Here is a 25064-nt window from a genome sequence, read left to right as displayed (position 1 = left end):
AAATACCAGTGCCAGTAGTTTGTGAATGACATGCTAGTCATAGGGGGGTAGGATGATCTAGTGGTTTAGGGTTCAGAAGGTTCTGGATTCGAACCCCTTATCCTAAGGCTACCTGGAGGCATCCTTGAGCAAGAGGCCTAAATGCCATCTGCTTATAATTACATGCATAAAATCACTGAAACTTACTCTGGATAAAGTAGCCTGCTACATGATTTTATACTACGCTTATGAATCGCAAATCATCATACAATGTAATCGACCAACCATGTCGTTCATTAATGACAAACTAAACATTGCAGACAGCTGCTCTAGTCACATGCATGGGCCTTTTACTGTGATTACCATGGGTCATATAGTACGAAACGGGCGAGCATGTCCTGGACCTGGGCCAAGCCTTGCCCCGTGATGGCAGATGATTCCATCTGTGATTTGGGTTCAGCTCTCCCCCCCAGTCACACACATTGTTCACATACGCCGTCACCGGGCCGTGCCCCGGCTCTCGTCCCTGGCAGTTGGCATGGCTGTGTCACCTCCAAGCTCTCAGCTGTTGCCGGGGGGCTGGATATCGGTGACAACGGCAACAGTTGCCAGGGAACGGCAAAAACAGTTGCCAGGGACAACAGTGTCTGCTATGACAATCTGAAGTTGGGTCGATCGACGTTTGCGTCTGATTGGAAAACCCAGAGAATCTTATGGAATCTATAGATCTATGGAATATAAGCATTTATATATTTATTGGGTTATGTGCATTACATATTAGTTATTGAGCCTTTATAAAGATTCAATATACGGAACTATATATATATATAAATATATATTAGTTCTTTAAGATTTATAAAGGTGGGAAGCATTACATAAAATATTGTTCAGCAAACTAGTTAAATATCCTTCTCAGAGCATTCTAAAAATACAATTCTATATCGACAGACCTCATTCTGTCATCTAATAATTTGACAGTGAAATAAGCGTTTGCCTTAGTTTATTTTTCTAAAAACCAATGTGTCAAGACGCAAGGAATACGGAGCATGTCCTGAACATCGCATTACGGTACACTATTAATACGCACCATGTGGTGTGTCCGTGTGTGGGATGTGCGTGAATGCCTCCGTATGCGAGAGATGTGACAACACGAACGGAGACTCGACCGAACACATGTCCACAGATTCAGGGTCTTTACACGGGATTCCAGATCTTGGGGTTGTACAAAAATGACTTCTTTGATAACTTCTGTGGTTCGTAATAACCTGGAAGAAACAAGACAGCAAGATGAATCAAATGTATTTTCATGAATATATGAATACTGACTAAGTCAAACGTAAGTCAAAAGGCTGGGGGAAGATTAAAGTGTAGATTCACAGTACACTGCAGTATAATACAGTACAGTATAGTACAGTATGGTGCAGTATGGTGTAATACTGTACAGTACTATACTGTACAGTATAGTACCGTACAGTACAGTAGTATAGTACTATATAGTATAGTACAGTATAATACAGTACAATACAGTATAGTAGAGTACAGTAGTTAGTACAGTACAGTACTGTACAGTATAGTACCGTACAGTACAGTATAGTACAGTACAGTACAGTGCAGTATAGTATAGCCCTGAACTGAGGCCATCCTTCAGTGGCGGTCTCTGTACCTGGGCCCGGCCCGGCCTGGGGGGCCCTTCCCCCCTGTGGACTGCGCCGGGTCTCCGAGAGGAAGGCCGCTGTGGACCCGGGGTGGCTGGAGGGGCCCTCGTAGTCCACCAGGTCATACTGACCCGGGCCGGGGTAGGCCGGGCCCTTGGGAACCAACCGGGCGGGCGTGGCCATCACCAGAACCTTTCTCCTCCTGGAGCGGCAGGTGGAGGAATCAACGCTTGAACTATTATTAAATATGCATGTAATATTAATTATAAATAGAAACATAAATGACAAAATACTATTTTGTCATTGTTTACATTGACACCACATTCCGTCCTTTGCGTGGTTCCAAAGAGACTGATAGTTGAGAGTTTTAGATGCAGTTCATTAAGGAGCAGGTAGGTGCGAGGAAATCTTGCTCAAGGGGGCCTATAGATACATGTACATTGGGGATCGAACCCCGAACCTTTCGGCGGGGAGTCGAACAACCACAGCGGGAGTCACGTCAACATACTCCCCGCTCTCATGTCAATGTAAATCTTTAGACACAATCGAACCCAAAGAAAGTGTATTCTGTACTCAACACGGGCGAGACAGGATGTAGCCGGACTGTCCCGGGTTCAATCCCCAACGCCCGCAGTGTGTGATAAAGTGCACTCAGACTCACAGCAGGGTGGGCTTCCTCAAGGGGTCCGGGCTGTGGTGGAGGTTGTAGGCACCAGGACCCGGGACCCGGTGATCCACCTGAGCTGGGAACCGGGAGGACTTGGATTTGAAGGGAGACATGGCGGCTCTCGGGCTGTTCTTGGTCGCAGTGCAGCTGATCTGGTAGTGGCCTGGGAAGGCAGTCAGAAGAGGCTTCAAAACAAGATGCCAAGTGCTAGGGACGCTGAAACATTGAGGGGATAGAGAGCGGGTTGCCTACACGGGGATGGGAGGTTTGGGTTGATGGCCAAATCGCAACGTTTGGTTTTGGAGAGGAAAGTAGATGAGCCCTTTGACTGGAAGCTTCCACCAGGATGACCACCAGATACCTAAACATATTGACAAAACGCAGTAAGATATTATAAATTCAATCCAGAAATCTGTATAAAACAGGATGCAACCTACATTGAGAATCAACCACAATGAACTAGTGTTCCTTATAAAGTTTTGAAGGAGAACTAATATAAAAAATAAACAATGTATATAAAATAATTAAATTAATATAAATCAATATAAATGTCTGCTGTCCACTACAGTTTGCTGATTTGTATTAAAACAAATCAAACTTCTTAACAAAGAGAAATGGTCTACCCCATATATTTCACATATATGTTCACAGTCCCTTAAAATCCATGGTCCTCTTTCAAGAGGTCATGACCCCCTCCCGCAAGAGAGTCAGGGTGCTCAGGAGCCGAGGCCGACCCACGTACATCGTACTGATCTGGGCCGGGTGTTCTGAACTTGGGCCCCAGCACTGGGACCGCCACCGGAGCTCTGAAGGCCCGGGAGGCCCCCCGTCCGAAGCTGTGCCTGGCGATCGAGGAGGACTGCAGGTTGTAGGAGTCGGGGCCGGGGAGGCCTCTCTTGTGGTGGCGGGGGACTCTGGGGACCTTGGGGGTAGGGGCCAACGTTCAAGTATCAAATTTGTCATGTTTACATTTTAATTCAGGGAATTTAGCCGATGCTTTTATTTAAAAAAAATACAATAATGTACATTTGTCCGAAGAAAGAGAAACAATATATCGCTGTCGGTACAGTAAGGATGTTCATATAACCAAGTGCCAAACATTGACGATCCCATTTGATTGTCGAGGTTCACCCATTCCCCGAATACAACAAAGACTGCTAGTACTAACTAGTCATATGCGCATTAATGAACGACAAGAAGAGATCATCAATAACCAATGATATGAAATTGAGGCCTCCTCCATGGTGAAACACGTACGAAATAACAGCGCAAGTAACAAAATATACATCAGATAAGATGGTACTGAATTAACCTCAGATGGGACATTTAGGTACAAATAAAAAGGTAATACAACAAAATAAGAAAAGCGAGCACACACACAGTGTCACTTGTGCTGCACTGTTATAAACCTTCCTTTATTTCTGTACTACTACTCCTAGTGCTGACATCAAGGAGCAGGTAGGAGTTAATCCCTTAATGCCCACAGGTTCTGGGTCAAACCCCTGTCTATCTGTAGAGGCCTATGTCAACATCCGGCTCATCAACGACTCTAAATACATCCTCTGGTAGTCGCTCTGGATGGATGTGTCGGCGACGACTAGGCAATAATTAGCTAATGGACTTGATGAGGTCGTGTTGGTGGATGACGAGGGTGGGTGAGACCTTGGAGGGGAAGCTCGTGGTGCCCTTCTTAGAGAAGGAAGGACTGAAGGTCTCGGCCGAGGGGAGGGGGCAGTAGGATCCTGGGCCTGGGTTCTCATTCTGAAAGTACACCCGCGTCAGCATAATGAATCTATCTAACTTTCCGTTTACACTGTAAATGGACAGATACTCAGCATAATGAAAATGAGCATTATCACGTTGAGTATCTGTCCATTTACACTGTAAATTAGCAGATACTCTGCATAATACACATTTCTCCATTATGTTTATGATAAGTATTAGTATTATTGGTATGTTCTGAATAAGTGGCAAGGAGTATCCTACCAGGGTGTCCAGTGAGAACCTCTTGGACTGTGAGGAGAATCCCTTCTTCTCCTCATTGTCGACCACCACCGTTTGGTACTTGGATGGGATCGAACACGTGTAACCTGTAATACTACGGACTATTTGAAGGTCAATAGTGTTAATTAGGAGGCGTTTAAACACATGTGATTATAATTTTTTTTTCAGCAGCTATAGGAAACTCACCATCAGATTTTCCTGTGCATACTTTGCCCATGGTTTACTGTGAAAACATGCAGAAATCGTCAAATTCAATCCACAGTGTGTACTAAAGAACTATTTAAAATAGAAATGAGCAAAGGTACAAATCCAATTTGACGAAACTATACCCACAAATAAAAAACAAAGACACAAGACTCCCTCTATCATTGCAACATTTGAGGCCACCACGGCACACAGAGCCAACACAACCGTTTCTACAACCCAATATGTTGCTATGACGACTCGAACACCCACCTGATCGTGCTGAGGTACTTTATCAGCGGCGAATCTGGAAACAGGGGGCCGCGCCTCGGGTTGTCCTTTAGCGCCCCCCGGCGGTGAACGCACCACTGCTCTACTACTTTCGGCGGGGCCCGTGTTGTTTCTCTCCAGTCAGAGTGGCTCTCTAGTATTCATCATGGCGATGCATGCGAAGGCAACTCCACCACAGATCCCCGACACTCGTCGGGAGCTGGCGGAACTGGTGAAAAGGAAACAAGAACTCGCCGTATGTTGGTTTTATTTAATCTCCAAGGGCTAGGTTTTGGTCACACCGGCGGGCTTTAGGGAGAAAAGTTGTCGGGTTTTGTGGCGCGCAGGTCGCTAGGCCCCCGCGGACTGCTAAGCTAAGCTACATTTGAACCAATTGGCATTGGTTAGCGTGAGCTGTCGGCTAAATAACACTGTCCGGGTGAGCGATGCTAGATGCTAATGCGAATTAGCATTTAACATAAGCTATTTATACAAAAAAATTGAGAGAATGCATGCGGATTTTAGTGTTCCCAGTCCATCCGAGCACTCTTCGTCACGTAGTTTTAAGTGTGCCTGGAGGAAAGTTGTTAGATTCATCCGAAATGGTGTGAAACGTTATGAGTATATAGGCGTTATATGTCTAAATGTAGCCTGCGTGAGGAGCCGGTTCTTTGGTGCTTTGGCTGACGGTAGTGTAAACTATTGACATCTTCTGTTTTCATATGAAGGAGACGTTAGTGAACCTGGAAAGACAGATCTATGCCTTCGAGGGCAGCTACTTAGAAGACACTCAGATGTATGGCAACATCATCAGAGGATGGGACAGATACCTCACCAACCAAAAGTAAGTAATCGTCATCATATACTCGTCTTGTACCAAAACGAGTATATGATTAGGGAATGCAATATTTCTTCAACTCTGTTTTCTTCATGTGTGTTTCTGAGCTTCATTTTCAATGCCTGATTTATTATGTATCCATAGTCTATTGATCAACTGTAGAGTATGGATCACATGTTTTAGTATTTGTCTAAAAGCTTGAATCAGCTTTTTATCCAGTTGTTATCATATAGCCTGTTTTAACCTACGAGCTGAGCAATATCAAGGAGGTATTATTTTTTTGCTAATGAATAACGTATATATAATAAAGCATGGTGATTCACACGTAAATACATATTTTGTGAATGTGTGACTAATGCTGGAGACCTTCGTGTGAAAACTAAACCGTATATCTTCTTTTCCTCCCGAAACAGGAATTCAAATAGTAAAACCGACAGACGAAATCGGAAATTTAAAGAAGCAGAGCGTTTGTTCAGCAAGTCGTCAGTTACGTCGGTAGCGGTGAGTCCCCGTCAATTCCTTCACGGTCATTGCACTTCAATGGAATCAGATTCTAATTCTTACTTCCTTGTCGTCTGTTGTCATTCCGGAACCTTCCAAGGCGACCACTAACGCCGACTCTCTTTGATCCAACAGGCAGTGTGCGCACTCGGGGGAATACCTGATCACATGAACGAGAAACGTGAGTTCACCGCAGCGATATCCATGAAAAAAATTCTGTCATCCTTGGCTGTTGGAGGTGGTGTTCATGTTGGCGATGTTAGCGGTGGTGTTGTAGTGGAGTAGGTAGTGTTGGTGGGGGTAGTAGTGTTGGAGGTAATGTTAGTAGTGGTGGAGGTAGTAGTGTTGGAGCTAATGCTAGTAGTAGTAGAGGTAATGTTGGTGAAATTATTAGTCGTAGTGGAGGTTATATTGGTGCAAGTTGTGATTGAAGAAGCAGTGTTGGCATTGACCGTTACAGATTAATGTTGGTTGAGCTGGTGATGGTGGTAGTGTTGGTAATGGGTGTGGTGGAGGTGGTGGTGGGGAGGTGGTCATGGGGGTAGATCCGGTGTCGGGTGGTGCTCGTGACGGAGGTATATAGATGAAGCCTGCCGTCCGGTCTTCATCACCGCTGACGTTCTCCCTCGTCTCCCTCCTCCCCAGGAGAACCGGGCAGCGGGACGGAGAGCGACGCCTCGCCGGACCTCCAGAACCAGGAGAACGAGCCCAGCCAGGAGGACACGGAGGACGGCGACGGGGCCCTGCAGGACCTCAAGCCCCAGAAGGCCGCCTCCTCCTCCTCCACGGGCAGTCACCACGGCAACCACAAGAAGAGGAAGAACAAGAACCGACACAGGTACAGCCGCCGTCTCCTCTCCCACGGGTTTCCTTCGGCCACTAACGAGTTTAATCAAAAAAAGCGTAAATAATCATATTTTAAAAGTAACAACATTGATTGTAACGCGTATCCTGTCCATCACAGAAACCAGGTTTAAAAACCTGGGGTTCTGTTAGTTACACACTTGGTGTCTTAAAAAAAACACTAGTTTAAACATTAGTTATCTTACACTGTAGATTTAATACTGCCATGGTATTTACTTTTACCCTGAATCTAAACCGCCACAATACTGTTGACTGATGTCGTGCAGGAGGGTTGTATTCTGTGCGTCAGGTCGTGGTTGACGTTCGATAACCGTGTGGGTTCTGACCGGACGGATGGGCGCTATCTCCTGTGATAACCACCATCGGGGTTTACTAACACCAGTGCTCTCTCCCTCCTCCTCCTAATGCCGCTCCCAGTCCTTCTGCAATGTTTGATTATGACTTTGAGTAAGTCTGACTTCAACTTCCTGTTCCCGTGGCATCTGACATCCTGCCTGCTGCCAACCTCATCCCCATCTTTTATCTTCCACTTCCTGTCGCTTCTAATTTGTTTTCATTGCGTTTGGATGTTTTCACCGTTAGACGGAGCCCGCTGGTTCTCCAGTTCGACTGCATGCCCCCCACCGCTGTGACACGCATGCACACACACGTGCACACACACACACATACACCTCTCTCTCTATAACCGCCTTGCATCCGTTTGGTGCGCTTTGGTTTCTCATGCTCATATCCTACTGAGTTGAAGTTTTTTTTTCTTTTTCTTTATTTCCCCTCATTTTCTTTCTTATCACTCCGTTCGGTAAACTCCTCTTCCGAATCAAACCTCGTCTCTCGGCTGGCGTTGAAATTGTTGACTCCCGACACTGTTTGCTTAAATGCAAACATATGCTGTTTGCTTTCACTGAGCTTCCGCCATCGAAAATATACTGCCTCTGTTCATCGCCGTGGTTACTGTCAGGAAGTTCTCCGGCTTCTCCAAGGGAACTAATTTTATACTTCTTTTTGCTTTTGTCGCAGGTTCGACATGAAGGTGAACAAGAAACCACGAGCGGTAAGTAGTGCCGGTCACGGCGGCCATTTTGTTGTTAATTTCTGTTACAAAACACTAGTTTGCCTTAAAGGTGACATATTATAGCACCAGGTGTGTTTGTGCTTAGCCATTACAAGCAGTTTTGAAAATCTGGCTCTTCTGACATCACAAGTGTCCACAAGTGGGTGTGTCCACCTAGATGTGTGCTGGATAGATCGGTCCACCAGCCTACCCAGTGGACTGAAGCAAACATTGCTCAACTACCCAGCACACATCTAGGTGTACACGCCCACCTGTTATGTCTGAAGAGGCAGATTTTCAAGACTGCTTGTATAACGGCTTGTCACACTCACACTTGGTGGTATAATATTGCACCTTTTTAAGATTCAAAGTTCGTTAACATTATGGAGAACATTTACATCGCCAAAAGCACAGAAAGCTAAATAAGGTGCAACAGAGATACAAAATAATAATTGTACAAATCTCTTCCAAACAGGACTTCTCCACCTGACGGTCTGGGTCAACTGGACTGGGCGCGGGGAACAAGAAGACCTAACAGTGACTCTTTCTGGACTATTGTCGGCTCTCTCTGCGCCTTTCGGTGGTCGTCTGTTTTTGTTTTTATTTTTCTGCCTGTATCGTGTATAGTTCTTAAACCATTCCCCCTTGTTTGCTTCCATTTTTCCATGGTTTTGTGATGAATGCCTTTACCTACCAATAAAAGCTGTGTGACCTATTCGAGCTCAGCCAGGGCTACTTGAAGTGGAGCGCTCAACTACGTCATATTGTATAGTGTTAAAAATCAACATATTTATTATCCCAGTCTCATGTTTCCCCAGTGTAACAAAAACAATTATTTCGGTTAGCATTTCGTAGTCTTAGCGTTATACCTCCTTCTGACGAGAGCTTCTTTTATTCCACAAACTTCTTTTTCATAAAAATTGTAATAAAAGATCAAGATATCACTTTGTCACGGTGTTATTACGAGGGTGAATCGATGGACTTCTTACAATGTGTGTATAGTTTAGGACAGTGGTTCTCGAATTGGGGTACTCACGCCAGGAGAGGAGACACACACACACACACACACACACACACACACACACACACACACACACACACACACACACACACACACACACACACACACACACACACACACACACACACACACACACACCCCCCCCCCCCCCCCCCCCCCCCCCCCCCCCCCCCCCACCAGGGGAGGGCACTAGTGTGCTTTTGTGGGGAGAAATTAGCCAACCATTACACGAAGCACACGGCCATGTTTCTCACCAAATTGTGTTTATTTGCACCCTGTTAACGTACAGTTTACACTGCCAAATAGAACGCACACATTATGTAATGTTACATTATAAAGGTTTTGTGCCGTTAAAAGTTTAACAACCACTGGTTAAGGAGGCTGGTAACGGCCAATCACACTCATACCGGTTGGTATAATATGTCACCTTTAATCCAAAGCTATAACAGTGGATTCAGAGTAGTATTCCTTTATTGAGCCCCTAAGTCCCCATCAAGTGGACCTTGAGGACTCAGAGCTTTGTGTTGCTGCATGGCGGCGATCTGTGCTTCAAACCAGTGTTTTCTAAGCCTGGTCATATCGATGACATGAGTCTGGTATGTGGGGCCACAGTGTGATTTAATTGCACTGAAGGGGTGGGGTCATGGATCTGTCTTTTGTCACCATTCCCATTCTAACAGGAGGATTGTGTTGCAGTGCCTGCAGGTGCAATGTCTCTTGCATAGTTTCGTTATCCATCTGTAATTTCTGTGTTGTGTTAATTGTGTGGCAGGAAGGGTGTAGACTCTACACCCTATACTGTCTAGGGCAGGGATGGGCAACTGGCGGCCCGCGGGCCGCATCCTCACTCAGTGCGGCCCGCATCCTCACTCAGTCAGACCCGCACATAAAAAAAAAAGAATAATAATAATTGATCGAGTTACAGAAAACTCGGTCAAGAAAGATGAGAAGAATTCATAGAATTCGAAGGCAAACCCATGTGTCTAGTTTGCTTAGAAGTGATATCAGTCATTAAAGATATCCACTTAAGTCGCCACTACAACTACTACAACTGCTTGTTGGGTTTGAGTTCATTGAGTTGTTGCACTTATTGTTGGGCCACTGTTTTTCAGTTTTTTGACTTCATTGAATGATGATGTATGTGAGCCCTTTGCACTGATAAAAATACTGACCATTCATGTGGCTGTTTGAGCATGGAAAACATGAAATTAATGTATGTTGGTTCAATTAACATAGGTTATGATTCTGGATGATTTTTTAGGTAGTGGCCATCCCCAAAATGCACCAGAATACAGGAAATAATATCTACCAAATTCAAAATTGTGTAGCTTCTCTCAGCTCACGTTTAGTTGAAGTGTGCAGTCATGTGGCCCTCCGATGGTTATGATGAAAAATGTGGCCCTCTTTATCATGAAAGTTGCCCATCCCTGGTCTAGGTTGTATCTTTAAGCAGGAGCCCTAACTGCTCATTAAATGCATTCCGCCATTAAGTCGCTTTGGATAAAAGCGTCTGCTAAAATAGTAAATGGTTAAATTAACCGGTTATAAGAAGAACTTCCCTAGTGCATCTGGCATGCGATACTAAAGCTTCTCACTAGATGGTGCTATAGTTGGAAGCATGGTCAATCACGTCTCAACAGGCCGAGATACACTATGGTTAAGACTACTTCAGTTTATTCATGTTTAGATCATATCACATCACTAAAACGTTCTATGCTATAAATATTCCCAAATGCACTCATGCAGTATAGGTTTTTGACATTTAATGGTGCGCATAGTGAACACAGACGGAGCCAGACACTGACATACACGAACCGCTATCAAAACAGATCTGAAGGAAAGATCTTTAAGGACCCATTACTAAGGGAACACATTCCTCATGTGTGCGCGTTCCACTAAGCTCAAAATGATATACCTTGCATATAGAAGCAGCTACTCTCTACTCTCAACAGTTCCTCTGGAAGAATGCTGTCCTATATGTTATCTGTCTGGGCTACAAAGTCGCAAAGTGAATGATGTGATTGTCTCCTTGCTCTTCTCCCGATAAAGATTTAAAGCATATTTGTGATTATTCGTGGACAAACTTGGATTCATTAGGACACTCGCATTAGATCAGGGATTCCCAAACATTTTTGTTTGGACCGGCATAGTCAAAATATTTTGGAGGACCGGTAAATTTGAATGCCGTAATTTTAAGATGCATCATTTTTAAACAAAGGGTGTGGCTGCTTTTCAAGATGGTTTATTTGTCATATTCACAACAATCAAAACAACAACCCTTCAACAATGCAATAATATGAAATATTTTTTTTTTTATAAGAGAAACTCAAGAAAAGTCACATGAGACTACAATAAACAAAAAAGTAGTGCAAAGACACTGCATTTACAGTGGTTTAATTGCATATTGATCGATTTATGTCTACGTGTTCGAGGAAATAACATGACTCATATAGCCTAAGTTATAAAATATGACAACGGGCCTTGAAATATTTCCAGAAAATAAAATAAGATCTTTTTGGGGGGAATAGTTTGGGAATAGTAGCGTCAGATGACTGAACTCGAGTACGCTCACCAGCGTTTGAGTCGGGAATCTGTGCGGCTCGGTTTTCTCATGCTAACTCAATGACTCACATGAACCCCTCCGTTTTACGGGGCAGGCTACGTCATCTAACCGAGCAGGAAATTATTTATTTAATGATCCCCAGGAATCGTGCGTGTGGTTTCAGAAAACCATTCAGTCGGGAGTTCCTAGTTCGCCCATTTCCATTCCTCAATACTAGCAATTAGAAGTTATTACAGTTGAAAGTACACGGTAATAATCACACAGCCCAATTTGGGCTGTAGGAGTATTTTTTATTGCCAAGTCATACTCATGTTTGTCATAGTTTTGTAGTCTGCAGCTTTGTGACTTGGCGGGTAGCACAGCCCAGATGTAATGAATGTTGTTCTAACTAAGGGGTTTATTAACAGGGTAATGGATAAATTGGACCTGGATGCAGCTGGCGCAACGAGCCATTGTTCATGTGTTCATCTCTGGAAATAGGCCAAATATAAACGCAAATAGTAAACAAATGTGGAGATAACTGCAGACCATGGGGGGGGGGCATCTGGTTGGACGTTCATTCATGTCTCAGAATTCCCCGGCTGTAAAATGTCACTTCTCAGAGGCTTTCATGTGGAAAGGAAACCACGACGACGTCAAGTTGTGAGTAGTACTCCCTTCACCTCTCTCTCTCTCTCTCTCTCTCTCTCTCTCTCTCTCTCTCTCTCTCTCTCTCTCTCTCTCTCTCTCTCTCTCTCTCTCTCTCTCTCTCTCTCTCTCTCTCTCTCTCTCTCTCTCTCTCTCTCTCTCTCTCTCTCTCTCTCTCTCTCTCCCCCCCCCCCCCCCCCCCACCCCCCCCCCTGGGAACATGTGACTTCTCTTTTACATTGCCTCACACGAGGTCAAGCATCTCAGGGCAGAGTCATGGGAAACATCCAAAACAAAACAACAACACCAAGCATCCTTTTTATACTCTTCAGATCAGGGCCGGCTCGTGATCTGCTTCTTTTGAACAAAATCAAAACACATGTGCTTAAAAAGGCCTGCTGGCTCCAATAGTTTCAGGCCAAGACGCACAACACGATGAAGGACGGAAAACTAAAGAGTGACAGCCACCACTTTCAGGAGGAAATGTTACGTATTCATTGAAGATATATTTATAAATTCATGTTCAAATATTAGTCTGCCTTTCACCGAATAATAGACCACCAGTCAGGTGGTTTATTCAATCAGTAAAAGCCAGACAGATATTTCTGGCTTCCTGGCTTTATCCTTGGATTTACACTTGAGGTCCGTGTGGATCTGTGAGCGATGGGTCAGCGTGGGTACCGGGCTATTTCTCAGTATCCGGGACAGGTTTTTCATGCCCTTTCGGGATATAAATTGCCGGTTGATTTTGGACCGGAGTTCAACGAACACATGATTGCTCCTGGCTTTTCTGTTTCTTCTCCGTGACAGGAGCGCAATCTTTAGTATAAACAAGATCCGACCGATTCAGCAGTCAGGGATCAGGACTGTAAACATTTATGCAGATTACGTAAGTAATAATCGTGACATGTCTCCTTTTAGAGATTACCACGGGAGAACCATTTTAGGAAGCGGATGGACTCGGATTGGTATGCACTGTGAGTACCGTAGTCATGTATGTCAAACGGACAACGTTAAAACATGACCGACATTTGGGTTGGGCTAAAAGGGGACTGAATGCGTCACGGTTTTGTGTGCTCGGATAAATCATTCTGTCTAGCCGGTGGAGTGGAAAATATAACTCGTCTTGCACAGCGTACACGCGTGTGTTTGAATGTTAAACATTGTAATTATAAACCTGTTTAGCTTTACTCCTGGTTTGGTCGCGACTGGGCCATGTACATGATGTCCTGAGGGGACGTAGCCTCGGACGCATGCGCGCACGCACGGACGCACACAGACCCACGCACACACACATACATTGGAACCTCCAAAAATCTTGCACTCATTTCTAAATTAATTAGATGATACTGTGATAAAACTGTGATAATGTCGCTAGGTGGCTGTTTTTATGAATTGCTGGAAAAGCCGGTTGGTTTTTTTGGTCCCAGTGTGTCTTTAAGATTAATAAAATGAATAAAGCAGTATTTACACTTTCTCAAAGATAATAACATATGTAGGCTACATTAACATATAGCTATGAACAAATAAACGACATTGAAATATCAATAAAATATACTCAATAAATAATATACATTTAAATAAGAGGCACAGCAAATGATTGTTTTTGCTGCTGTAGTGTACAAGCAGTTTGTACATCAGAATGCATCATGGGAGTTGTTGAGTCGATCCATTTCGACACCCACCCTTATCTGGGCTAATCTAAACTTTGTTTTGCCTTGTCCCAAGTGATTCACGCTGTGGCAGTTTCAAAGACAACAGTGAATGAATGCAAATAATTTCACGATGAAGTCGTAAACAACGCCATTACTACCAGCAAGATTCCTACTCTCCCTAATTAATAAAACGGCAGGGGTCATTACAATGTGACGTCAAGATGTACATGCCCTATCACCGAAAACATGTACAGTATATCAAGCTATTTCTTTCCAATCGTATCGCATTTTTGCAATGCTTTTGCATAAAAGTGTGTGCATACTTGCCATATGCAGACAATAAGAGCTTTCAACAAGCTACATAGGCGACTATGCTGGCTGGTGATGGACGACACACCACACGTGTTAACGTGCCGGTCATTTTGTAGCGTGAACCGGGTTTTTGGACGAGTTGAGCAGTGAGCAGGGATTAAAACATGTTTTACTAGTGGGGTAAGAATATCTTTCACGTTAGAAATTGTATTTTTTAACAATTAACAATGTCCTTAATTTAGGTTTATGCGGAGAGTTCAGAACCACCCTTACCTGCCTTCAGCTCTTGAACTCCCGATGCGAGTGTCACGACTCACGTGACGGGTCAAGCTCTGTTTATAATATTAATAATCATAAGCATAACGATTTAGTGGTTTATTATTCCAAGGCTACACACTTGCTGACCTGATGATTAAAAATAAAACACTTGTCACCAACCTGTTCAAATGAAACATTTTATTTGAGGAAACCAATGAACTCATATTGTATGTTTCATCATATAGTGTATAGTTTATTCCTTCTCTATAGTGTAAAAACGTTAAAATAACGGTCCTGGATCATGCAAATATTGAAAATACTTTAAAACATGCTTGGAGGTTTGACCAAAACAAATTAATGTTCAAAGTTGACAGGGCGGGGAAACATAAAATGTATGTATTATACACCAGAGTGCACGAAGCGAATGCAGCATTCAAATGTTAAGCCAGGCTGCAGTTAATAATGTGCATAATAAACATAACCATACTCAGAGAACACGCAGTGCATATTTATTTAGTATCTATCATCGCAGGAGGGAGGAGGAGGGTGGGGGTTGGGGGTTGGGTGGGGGGGCGGGTCTCCCTCCCCATTGGCCGTTGGAAGTGTCACTCATTCGTCGCTGTTGCAGTCCGAGCAGAGGATCTGGTCTCTGTCGGGGAAGAAGCCGGCGCCCACCAGCGACACGCTGCAGCGGGAGCACTTGAAGCAGGGCTGGTGCCACTGGCGCTCCTGGAAGGACACGTACTTCCCATCGCCGAACCCTGGGGGAGACAGACACAGGGGGAGGGGGGGGAGACAGACACAGGGGGAGGGGGGGGGAGACAGACACAGGGGGAGGGGGGGGGGAGAGACAGGACACAGGGGGAGGGGGGGGGGGGGAGAGAGACAGGACACAGGGGGAGGGGGGGGGGGGAGAGACAGGACACAGGGGGAGGTGGAGGTGGGGGAGAGACAAGCACCAGGGTGGGGGAGACACATCAGGATGGGGGAGACACATCAGGACGGGGGAGACACATCAGCAGTTTGGGAGACACATGACACAGGGTGAGGGGGAGGCGGGGGAGAGACGGAGGTGGGGGAGGCACGTCAGTGGTGGGGGAGACACAGACACAGGGTCAGGGGGAGGTGGGGGAGACACAGACACCACGGTGAGCAGTGATGGGGGAGACACATCAGCGGAGGGGGAGACACATCAGTGGAGGGGGAGACACATCAGTGGAGGGGGAGACACATCAGTGATGGGGGAGGGGGGTGCTGGTACAGGTATGGGCAGAATACAATTTAATACCCAGATGAAAACAGCAGTAGGGTCTCTAAAGCAGCGATATTTTTATGCATGGGTCGGTATCCAAAATAGATAGATAGATAAATAGATAACAACTTTATTAATCCCCCGGAGAGGAATTTCCTTTGTTACAACCGCCCGGACAAAATGGGTCGTGACCCAGTAGGACGGTGGGTCGCGGCCCGACCCTAACAATGCACCGAACTCAACTCATGCTTCCAGGGACAACTCTGAACGCACTAGAATTGGTCGCCCTGAGACCCTTTTTCAGAAAGGGTAGTGTCGTTTTTTAGGAGGTTGATGATTCTCGGCTAGTTTACACAGCCTACCTGTCCGCATCCTTCAGCACGATGACTCAAACCCCCCCCCCCCGCCCACCCCAGGACATGTATCTAAAACAAATCCACCATCAGTCTGTTTGGATAAAAGCCATGACTGACTTAATAGTACTAGCACATCTCGTACTCTGTGTTAAGAACAACACCAAATGTTTCTCTAGCCTACTCGATCGAGCTGAATGAATTAAAGCTGTGTGCCGCACAAAACCTCCACTATGTTACAATTTACTACAATGACATCATCTCCGTGGGGATAATTACCATGGCTTTATAAATAACGCTATCATAGTAGGAATGTGTGCTCCCTAATCCAACGAGGGGGAGTACGGGCTGCTTGTAGCGTAGCCCTCGTGGCTGCAGGCTATACAGCTCTCCTGCTAGCGCTAGCGCTCTCTTCCTCTTGTGCTGGCATGCCGTGCTTTTCATCACAAGCCCTCTCTGCTGGGATAAGACCGGGTTGGGTCGGGGGGGTCGATGCCGACTCTGCGTCGTCATGTTCCTTTCTAATCCCTTTCTGTCTGTGTTTATTCTTGTTTTTATTCGTTTTTGCTGCTGCACCGTCTGTGGTTGTTCTGCTACAGACCTGTGAGTTTACTTTGATATGAACTTCAGACAAACTTTACCCAATTCGCAAATATATTGAGTGTTTTGTATGGTTTTTGGGTTTGGTGGTTCTTGTGTTCTGCTACGCTCCTCTTTGAGTTTGGTACGTCCAGCTGAGGTTAACACGAGGCAGGACGACGTTGAACACACAAGCCTTTCCCCGGTTCATTAAACATGAAAGCATGTCGATTCTCGCATTTGGAAGTGGGTCAGTGGTTGAGCCTGGACTTCTGTGAATAAAATGCGTTGAGTGTGTCTTCAAGTTTATGTTTATGCGCCTCTTAGTTCTTTTTGTGAATGAGTATGGTCAATGGACTGCATTTATATAGCGCTTTCCTAACCAGTGGCCACTCAAAGAGCTTTACAGTATGGCCGCACATTCACCCGGGGCAGATAGGGCGAGGTGTCCTTGCGGAGCTAGACGGAGGCAGGGATCGAACTGGCAACCTTCCGGTTACCAGCCGACCTGCTCTACCGGCTGAGCCACATGCCGCTGCCGCCACCGGATCAGTGACTTCAACCTCCTGATGGGACTCCAGATGATATCACTTCATTGAACATATTTTCTCTGTGGGTGTTGTCGGCGGAGCGTACCTGTGATGGCCGTGTTGCACCCGGCACACTTCTGCGCGTAGAGCGTGCTGAAGCACTTGACGCAGTAGGGGCTGTCCCCCTGAGAGGTGAAGGGCTGGCCGGCCAACGGGGTCTTGCACCCCGTGCACACGAAGCACTCTTTATGCCACACCTCGTCCTGATAGGTCACGCCCCCTTTGGCCAGGGCCTGTCAATCAGAGAGACGGAGAGAGACTGTAACGGATATGACGTTGTGAAGGACGTGAAATCGTCAGCGGTTTAACGGGCGTGACACTATCACAGGGGTAACATGACGTCATCATGGATTTGAACTTGTAACCGTAGCAGATATTACTGTGGTCCCGGCATCGTGAGAGAGAGTTAACTATAACAGGCATGACGTACGTACGTTAGACGTTAAGACATCATTTTGGACAATTTAGTAGATTCTCACAGAATCAACTGTCCATATTTTACTGAGAGGTTTAGGTCCAAGAAACTGCCATCAGATCTCCTGACACACTACCACCAAAGCCTCAGAGACATCTCCGGAGAGCTGGTGCTAGAAGTACTGGCTGTTCCCTGCGTTGAGCTTCCAGGCCGCTCTGATGGGGAACAGATTGGCCGTAGGGCTGAGATTTGAGACAACGCTGACTGCTTTCAAATCAAAGCTATCTAAGACCTCTCTGTTGACCGATGCTTCTCAGAGCCAGTGAGCCCACTGATTCAGATGGAATTCGAACACTGTGTGATTTAAAAAAAAAAAGTGTCTTGGCTGAGAGTTTTAGGAAACAGTGGGGGTGTGTGGCCCCATGGTTACGACCCATGCCAACTTTGCGATACTTTTTTTAGTACCAGGCATCGTTGTGTAACTAAGTGTTATAATAAGCGATGTGGTTGTAGTATTTTTACTCCTTTGCCTGTTTGCTTTTATGGTTTTCACTCTATGTGTTTATGCTTGCTTGCTTTTATTGGCCTAATCGTTTGTTTTCAGTGCTCCTCGCTATTTGGGTCGCCTTTGCGTATGAAATGTGAGATAATACGTTGAACATATCTTGCCTATCAGTCATACATATGACGGACATGACATCATATTATCACAGCTAAAAATGACATCATAACAGACACATGATTGATGACACATGACATACTGTCACCCTCTCTCCCCCTCTCTCTCCCTCTCCCCCTCTCCCTCTCTCCCCCTCTCCCCCTCTCCCCCTCTCTCTCTCCCCCCCTCTCTCTCTCCCACCCCTCTCTCTCTCTCTCTCTCTCTCTCTCCCCCCACCCCCCCTCTCCCTCCCTCTCTCTCTCTCTCTCTCTCTCTCTCTCTCTCTCTCTCTCTCTCTCTCTCTCCTCCCTAACCAGCTAAAAATGTGGGGCGCGGGGGGGGGGGGGGGGGGGGGGGGGGGGGGGGGGGGGGGGGGGGGGGGGGTTGGAGGGGGGAGAGAGGAGGAGGGGGTGGGGGGAAGGGATTCTGACCTTCTTGCAGTGGCTGCAGCGGGGGGCGAGGCGCGCCTCGTAGCAGGGCACGCAGTAGTACGCCTCCTTGTCCGGGATGAAGGCCTGGCCCCCGATGGGCTTCTCACAGCCCTGGCACACGAAGCAGTCCTCATGCCAGGTGGTCCCGGCGTACTCCAGCTTCCTGGATCCTGACATGGGAGGGGGGGGGGGGGGGGGGGGGGGGGGGGGAGAGAGGGGAGACAGGTGGAGGGCGAGATCCTTTTTATATCTTACGCTTTTGAAGTGTTTTAGTGTTGAGGTTTTATAGGTCATCCAGGCATTATTGAACTGTTTGTTGACGTTTTTAACTGCTCTGGCGATGTAAATGTTTATTTTACTGGCCTTTAAAACCTTTTTTTGATAGAGAGAGTTACAGAAATAGAGAGTGAATGAGAGAGTTACAAGAAGGGAGAGAGGCAAAGAGAGAAAGAGGGGGAGAGAGAGGGAGAGAGAGAGAGAGAGAGAGAGAGAGAGAGAGAGAGAGAGAGAGAGAGAGAGAGAGAGAGAGAGAGAGAGAGAGAGAGAGAGTGAGTTACAAGAAGGGAGAGAGGCAAAGAGAGAAAGAGGGAGAGAGAGAGAGGGAGAGAGAGAGAGAGAGAGAGAGAGAGAGAGTTACAAGAAGGGGGAGAGAGAGAGAGGGAGAGAGAGAGAGGGAGAGCTATGATGCCAAGAGAAACCTCCAAAGAGGGAGAGGAAGGTGTAAATCGTTGGTATCAGAGCGATTCAGATCGTGAGGAGAAGCTGCTGCTCTCAGCGACGCTACTCTGTGCGTATCACCCAGGGGGCCGTCGGGCACACTATCTGAGTGTTTACGAGAGTGTGTGCACCGACAGCTGAGAGCAATGATTCAGCGTCTGGCTGAACGAAACCTGTTTTGACACAACAGACCGAGACAGAGACGTTAGCGGCTCCCTTTACGGGCATTCAGTCGTGACACGCAAAGGTACTCCCAGGTGTGTGACCGAACCGTGGAATCAGTGTCACTGTCACCCTTCTATAGAGCGTTGTATTTCTTTGCTCTATCGTTTTAGCTTTTATCTAAAACGACTTGCAGTGCGGTCAGATACACACTTCATTAGGGCACTAGGGAATCGAACCCAGCACCATTCAGCCGGAGGTCAAACATCCTGACCACAGCACACCATCCTGCCAACCCCCCCCCCTGTGGACCGTTTTAAACCTCTCCTCCAGTGCCCCGGGGGCGGCACGTCCAGCGTAGCGCTCCAAACACACGCCTCACCGCCGCGGCTAATGCAACAGGGGAGCCGCACACGCCAAGGAGCCGCGCACGCCAAGGAGCCGCGCACGCCAAGGAGCCGCGCACGCCAAGGAAAACGCTCGTCAGCTCCTCTAACGACCGGCCTCCGCTGGGCTCTTTTCTTCCCGCTCAGGGACCGAGACAGGGCAGTCCAAAGGGGGAAGCTAGCCTCTCGGAAAGGCCAACTGGCAGGAGATTTAAGAGGCGGGGGGGGGGGGGGGGGGGGGGGGGCGGGGGGGCTGGAAGTTGGTCGTCTGCTGTTTTTTTTTTTTTCCACAACCCACATTCAACGACAGAACTTTACGAGGGAAAAGGTCTTCGAGGGAAAACGATTTGGAGCTCTGAATTGTTCACGAAACGATCCGGGTGAGCGGTTTGACTCGTTAAGGCCGGGTTGTTTTCGGTCACGTGACCAGAACAGGGCCTAGGCGGGGAGGGGGGGGGGAGGGCGGGGCCAGACCGCCCAAGGTCAACCGACGTTTGTGCCCCGAGGCCTTTTTGAGAGGAGTCTCTGATTGAAACGCGACACGTCAACACCATGAAAACTCATTAGAGCGCCATTAATCACTCCGCCGCCCCCTGAAGGGAGGGGGGGCCCCCTGAAGGGAGGGGCCGCGGGGGTGGTTTCCGTGGCTCCTGAAGAATGTGTTCCCCAACCGAAAAACCCAAACAGCACTGGTGGGGATTTGACTTCCTGCGCCGTAACTGCTACCGAATATATCACACAAACCGACGCCAAGAGCCATTGATGTTATATTTAAAATGTCAGAAGTTCAGGTGAATCCATGTGTTATTCTCAATGTTTGGTTTTTGATTCACAGTTGACGGTGTCATTATCCGTGTGCCGGGCAGTGTTGACGCGTGATGTGTCAAATGACACACGCTGCGAGGAGAACGTGGTGTGAGGAGGTGGGTGGAGTTGGAGGAGCAGGTGGAGGAGGAGGCGGAGGAGGAGGAGACGGAGGAGGAGGCGGAGGAGGAGGAGGTAGGAGGAGGAGGTAGGAGGAGGTGGAGGAGGAGGAGGAGGTAGGAGGAGGAGGTAGGAGGAGGTGGAGGAGGAGGAGGAGGTAGGAGGAGGAGGTGCAGCTGGAAGCGGGTGGAGGTGGAGGTGTAGGTGTAGGAGGAGGGAGGAGGTAGGAGGAGGCAGGAGGCCCGTACCTGGCATGACGGTGCGGTCGCAGGCCACGCACTTGGAGCTGAACTCGTTGCAGTAGCACTCGTTGCAGACCAGGCCCTCGCCCTGCGGCGTGAAGGGCTCGTCCGCCAGAGAGCGCTCGCAGCGGAAGCAGCGGAAGCAGTGCTCATGGTAGTGGTGGTCCTCGTAGAACAGCTCCTGTAGGGGGGGGGGGAGGAGGGGGGGGGGGGGGAGAGGGGGGGAGGGGAGAGGGGAGAGAGGGAGGAGGTGGGGGAGGAGGGAGGTGGAGGAGGAGGGGGTGGAGGGGGAGGAGAGGGAGGGAGGAGGTGGGGGAGGAGAGGGAGGGGGGAGAGGGGAAGGAGGGGAGAGGAGGGGGAGAGAAGTTGGGGAAGGAGGAGGGGGGGTGGGGGAGAGAGAGGGGGGAGGGAGGTGGGGAGAGGAGAAATGGAGAGCAGGATAGAGGATGGAGGAGGGGAGGTGAAGGATGTGAGTAGGATGGAGGGGAAGGGGAGAGAGGAGTACACATCGAGTATTACCGCTAATTAGGTACATGTTGGTGGATGTTGGTCTCATTTACAACACCCGGGTTACAAAGAGGGCCCACAACATCACCAAGGACAGAACACACCCCCAGCACACACTGTGTTCACACCGCTACCATCTGGCACACGCTACAGGAGCATGAAAGCCAGAAAAAACTGACTTAAAAACAGTTTTTATCCACAGGCCATCAGGCTGCTGAATGACTCTCTGAAACACTGATGACAACTCTGTATTTGCACTATATTCAATTCTGTGAACTGTATTTATTATCAACTGTGAGCTTAATTTGCAATATGTACTTATCTACTAATAATATTCAATATCCAATGTGTATATATTCAAAAGCTTCTATATTTCAATGTCTTCCAGGGCCTTCTGCTGTATGCGAACGTTGCACATGCTAAACTGCACCTTATATTTAACTGTTTTTGTTTAACTAAATTCTGCTCTTTGTACAGATATTTAGTTTATTTATCCACTTTATTTTAAGTATATTTTGTGTGAAGGGAACTTGCAAATTAAGAATTTCATTGCCCAGTGCAAACTATGTTTCCATTGTGTATCTGACAATAAACAACGTTGTATCTTGTATCTTGTTGAGTACGCATGCATAACATTAAGACAACATTATGGACTCGGAATCCAAATCCATAAACAGCGCAACTCAAGTATGCGCAGCTCTAGGTTATAGTTTGTGCTATCAGTAACGAAGAAATAAAGAATACAGAAAGAATTTCAAATAAAAGTCTGCAGAAAATGAGCCATAACGGACAAAATGTCTGACTCCTCAGCTTTTAATTAAAAAGAGATAAAACACAGGCCCAGAGTACGGAGGATAAATCCAAGGGAGTTGTACATCTAGCGGTGATAGATATCCCATAATACTGCCCTGCGCGTGTTTATCTTCCTACCACTGGGGTCGTATTTCACAAACTAAACGGCACCATGGGGGCAGAGGGTGAATTATCGGACACTTTGGTAAATATTACGCTTTTCAGTGAAGTGGAATGAAGGAGGCGGCGGGTCAGAGAGGCAGAGGGAGGCCGTTTTCCTCTCGGTGAGGAGGAGAGAGAGCCCCAGAGTAAACAAGGGCTTTGTCTCCGGTCCCTGACACAGAGGCGCTGGTGACACACGGGCAACTGGGCTGGGGTCTGGGGGTGGGGGGGGGGGGAGGAGTTTAGCTGGAGGGATTGTTTGGGGAGGGAGGGGGTGGATTCAGTTTGGAATTCAACACCGGTGTGCGGTACACACACGCGCGCACGCACACGGATGCATGCATGCACAGCACACGCGCACACACACAGATGCAAGTACCCACACACTACACACACATGCTGACCCCCCCCCGGTATGTCACCGTTCAGAAACAAACAGGCAAACACATACAAACACAAACCTGAACCAACAATCACAGAGACACAAACACACACAATCACATGCTCAGACACAGACACACACACGCACGCACGCACACACACACACACACACACACACACACACACACACACACACACACACACACACACACACACACACACACACACACACACACACACACAGATGCAAGTACCCACAAAACACACACATGCTGACTCTCTCAGTCTGTCACACACTGTTAAACAACAAACAAACACACACACAAATACACACAAACACATTCATAAAAACAAACACAAATACCCCCCCACACACACACACACACACACACACACACACTCACACATACATGACCCCTACATAGACGTATATGAGCCTTAAACAGCGTGCCCGCTCCCCCCCCCCCCCCCCCCCCCCGTGCCACTCACCCTGGCGTTGTGTCCGATGAGGTCCTTGCACTGGTGGCAGGTGTTGGCGTGGAGCCGGTCGTAGCAGGGGATGCAGTGGGGCTGCTGCTCCACCTGGATGTACTTACGGCCGTACAGGGACTCGCTGCACTCCTTGCAGTCGAACCGGTCGCTCATGGTCGCCGCCCTGCTGGGACACAGGACGCATCACACTCATCAGCGTTGTCTTATGTAGTCTTCACCTTCGTCGCCCTCGTCAACCATCTGGGATGGTCACCGGAATCGTCACCCTTCGTCATCCTCCACATCGCCATTTTCTTCATCATGATTATCGTCATCTTCTTTGTCCCCATCATCATGGTCTTCATCACTATCATCTGCCTTATCATCTTCGTCACCATGATAATCATCATCGCCATTGCATTCAGTATCACCTTCATCGTCCTTTTCATATTTTCCTCTTCTTCGACCGCCAAACCTAGAAGGTCTTCAGATTTATCATTAACATTATCCTCTCTTCATCAACGTCATCATCTTATCATCAACCTCCCTTAAATCTTCCAGCTCCTCCTCCTCACCACTTCCATCATCACCTTCTTCACGGCCTTTGTAGCCTCCATCCTTCCATCCTTCCTACCCGATCACCATCATCACCATCCCTATAATCTTCATCATCACCATCATCACCATCCCTATAATCTTCCTCATCATTGACATTATCAGCGTCTCATCATCGCCACCAGCGTCATGCTTATCATCATCATCACGCTGTCATCGCCATCCTCATCGTCACATCATCTTCATCAGCGGTGAGACACGTTGAGGAGACAGACTGAGAGGAAAATAAGTTGAGGGAAACCAGACGTGGAAGGAAAAATCCCATATTTTCCGGGGCTGTTTGTTTAAAATACAACAAACTGTCACATTTAAATGTTGTTTATGTTTTCCCCCGGCAAAGAAGCCATTTTAAACGGTCGAATAATAACAGGCCAGAAGGTACAAACATCGACCGTCAGCAACATTCTCATCCAAATAAATGCGGTGAAAGATTGTTCTAGAGAGAAATGTTTGCGATGCAGGAAACGGGATTCAACCACAGCTCTCGGGGAAAAGGGCTGAGTGAACATTCGTTCAAATGAGTAATGGCTGCCCCCATAGTAAGTCAGTCATGTAACCATGAAGCCCGCCATTTCATCACTCCTTCAAGAACAAGTTCAAACTGTAAATACTCCCAAGCACGCCAATTGTTACAGGAACCCCCTGTGGCACTGTAAGCCCCGAAATAGCGCCGCTAAACAATATTAATTGTTCTCCACTTAAATACAGAGCTCTCCATTTCAAAGAGCGTCTTTCAAGGCGGACAGGGCTTTTCATCCGTGGCTGGTGTTCAGAGAGGGATTAAATGAACGCCGTGACAAAGTGCTATTCATGGAGACGGAGACGGGCCTGTGGTTAAGAGCGTGAAGGGTAAGAGGGTGAGACAGGGATGGGACAGTGTGAGACAGGGTGAGAACTCAACATAAACTCAATGTAGTCACGGCCCGGTGCACTGAGAGACAAAATACTTTGAACCCCTTGTCTAGTTTAACTGAACCGT

At 47.2% G+C, this 25064-nt stretch overlaps 3 protein-coding genes across 6 annotated transcripts in view; 1 reads left to right on the top strand and 2 right to left on the bottom strand.

The window, feature by feature from the left end:
* Positions 1-962: 962 nt before the first annotated feature.
* stpg1 (sperm-tail PG-rich repeat containing 1) lies at positions 963-4875 on the bottom strand. Of its 2 annotated transcripts, none has more exons than XM_030347748.1 (9): positions 4762-4875; positions 4492-4528; positions 4288-4406; positions 3964-4062; positions 3044-3223; positions 2554-2662; positions 2296-2464; positions 1643-1836; positions 963-1244 (listed from the first exon to the last, which is right to left on the bottom strand). In XM_030347748.1, exons 2-9 carry the CDS (start codon positions 4520-4522, stop codon positions 1174-1176), a joined length of 972 nt encoding a protein of 323 aa, XP_030203608.1. In that variant the 5' UTR covers positions 4523-4528; positions 4762-4875; the 3' UTR covers positions 963-1173. The 2 variants fall into 2 exon arrangements, with proteins under 2 accessions (XP_030203608.1, XP_030203607.1); XM_030347747.1 differs by lacking the exon at positions 4762-4875 and adding an exon at positions 4639-4724.
* Positions 4830-8956, top strand: meaf6 (MYST/Esa1-associated factor 6). Of its 2 annotated transcripts, XM_030347749.1 has the most exons (8): positions 4830-5014; positions 5487-5602; positions 6010-6097; positions 6233-6278; positions 6743-6935; positions 7379-7408; positions 7979-8012; positions 8488-8956. In XM_030347749.1, exons 1-8 carry the CDS (start codon positions 4925-4927, stop codon positions 8500-8502), a joined length of 612 nt encoding a protein of 203 aa, XP_030203609.1. In that variant the 5' UTR covers positions 4830-4924; the 3' UTR covers positions 8503-8956. The 2 variants fall into 2 exon arrangements, with proteins under 2 accessions (XP_030203609.1, XP_030203610.1); XM_030347750.1 differs by lacking the exon at positions 7379-7408 and having other exon boundaries at positions 4835-5014.
* A 5671-nt stretch (positions 8957-14627) lies between these two features.
* Positions 14628-25064, bottom strand: part of LOC115535257 (four and a half LIM domains protein 3) — a 20929-nt gene continuing 10492 nt past the window's right edge. Inside the window, exons 2-6 of one of the 2 annotated variants that reach the window (XM_030346310.1) lie at positions 23489-23654; positions 21164-21338; positions 18727-18896; positions 17269-17455; positions 14628-15209 (exon numbers count right to left, since the gene is read on the bottom strand). In XM_030346310.1, the coding sequence (XP_030202170.1) occupies positions 15058-15209; positions 17269-17455; positions 18727-18896; positions 21164-21338; positions 23489-23644 (840 nt within the window). In that variant the 5' untranslated portion in view covers positions 23645-23654 and the 3' untranslated portion in view covers positions 14628-15057. Of the gene's footprint in view, positions 15210-17268; positions 17456-18726; positions 18897-21163; positions 21339-23488; positions 23658-25064 lie in introns of both variants that reach the window. The other variant, XM_030346311.1, reaches the window with a different exon arrangement.

The sequence above is a fragment of the Gadus morhua genome, chromosome 22 (assembly GCF_902167405.1).
Source record: "Gadus morhua chromosome 22, gadMor3.0, whole genome shotgun sequence".
In the NCBI taxonomy this organism is placed as follows: Eukaryota; Metazoa; Chordata; class Actinopteri; order Gadiformes; family Gadidae; genus Gadus; species Gadus morhua.
The sequence above is the reverse complement of the archived record's forward strand: the minus strand, read 5'-3'. Positions and strand labels throughout refer to the sequence as shown.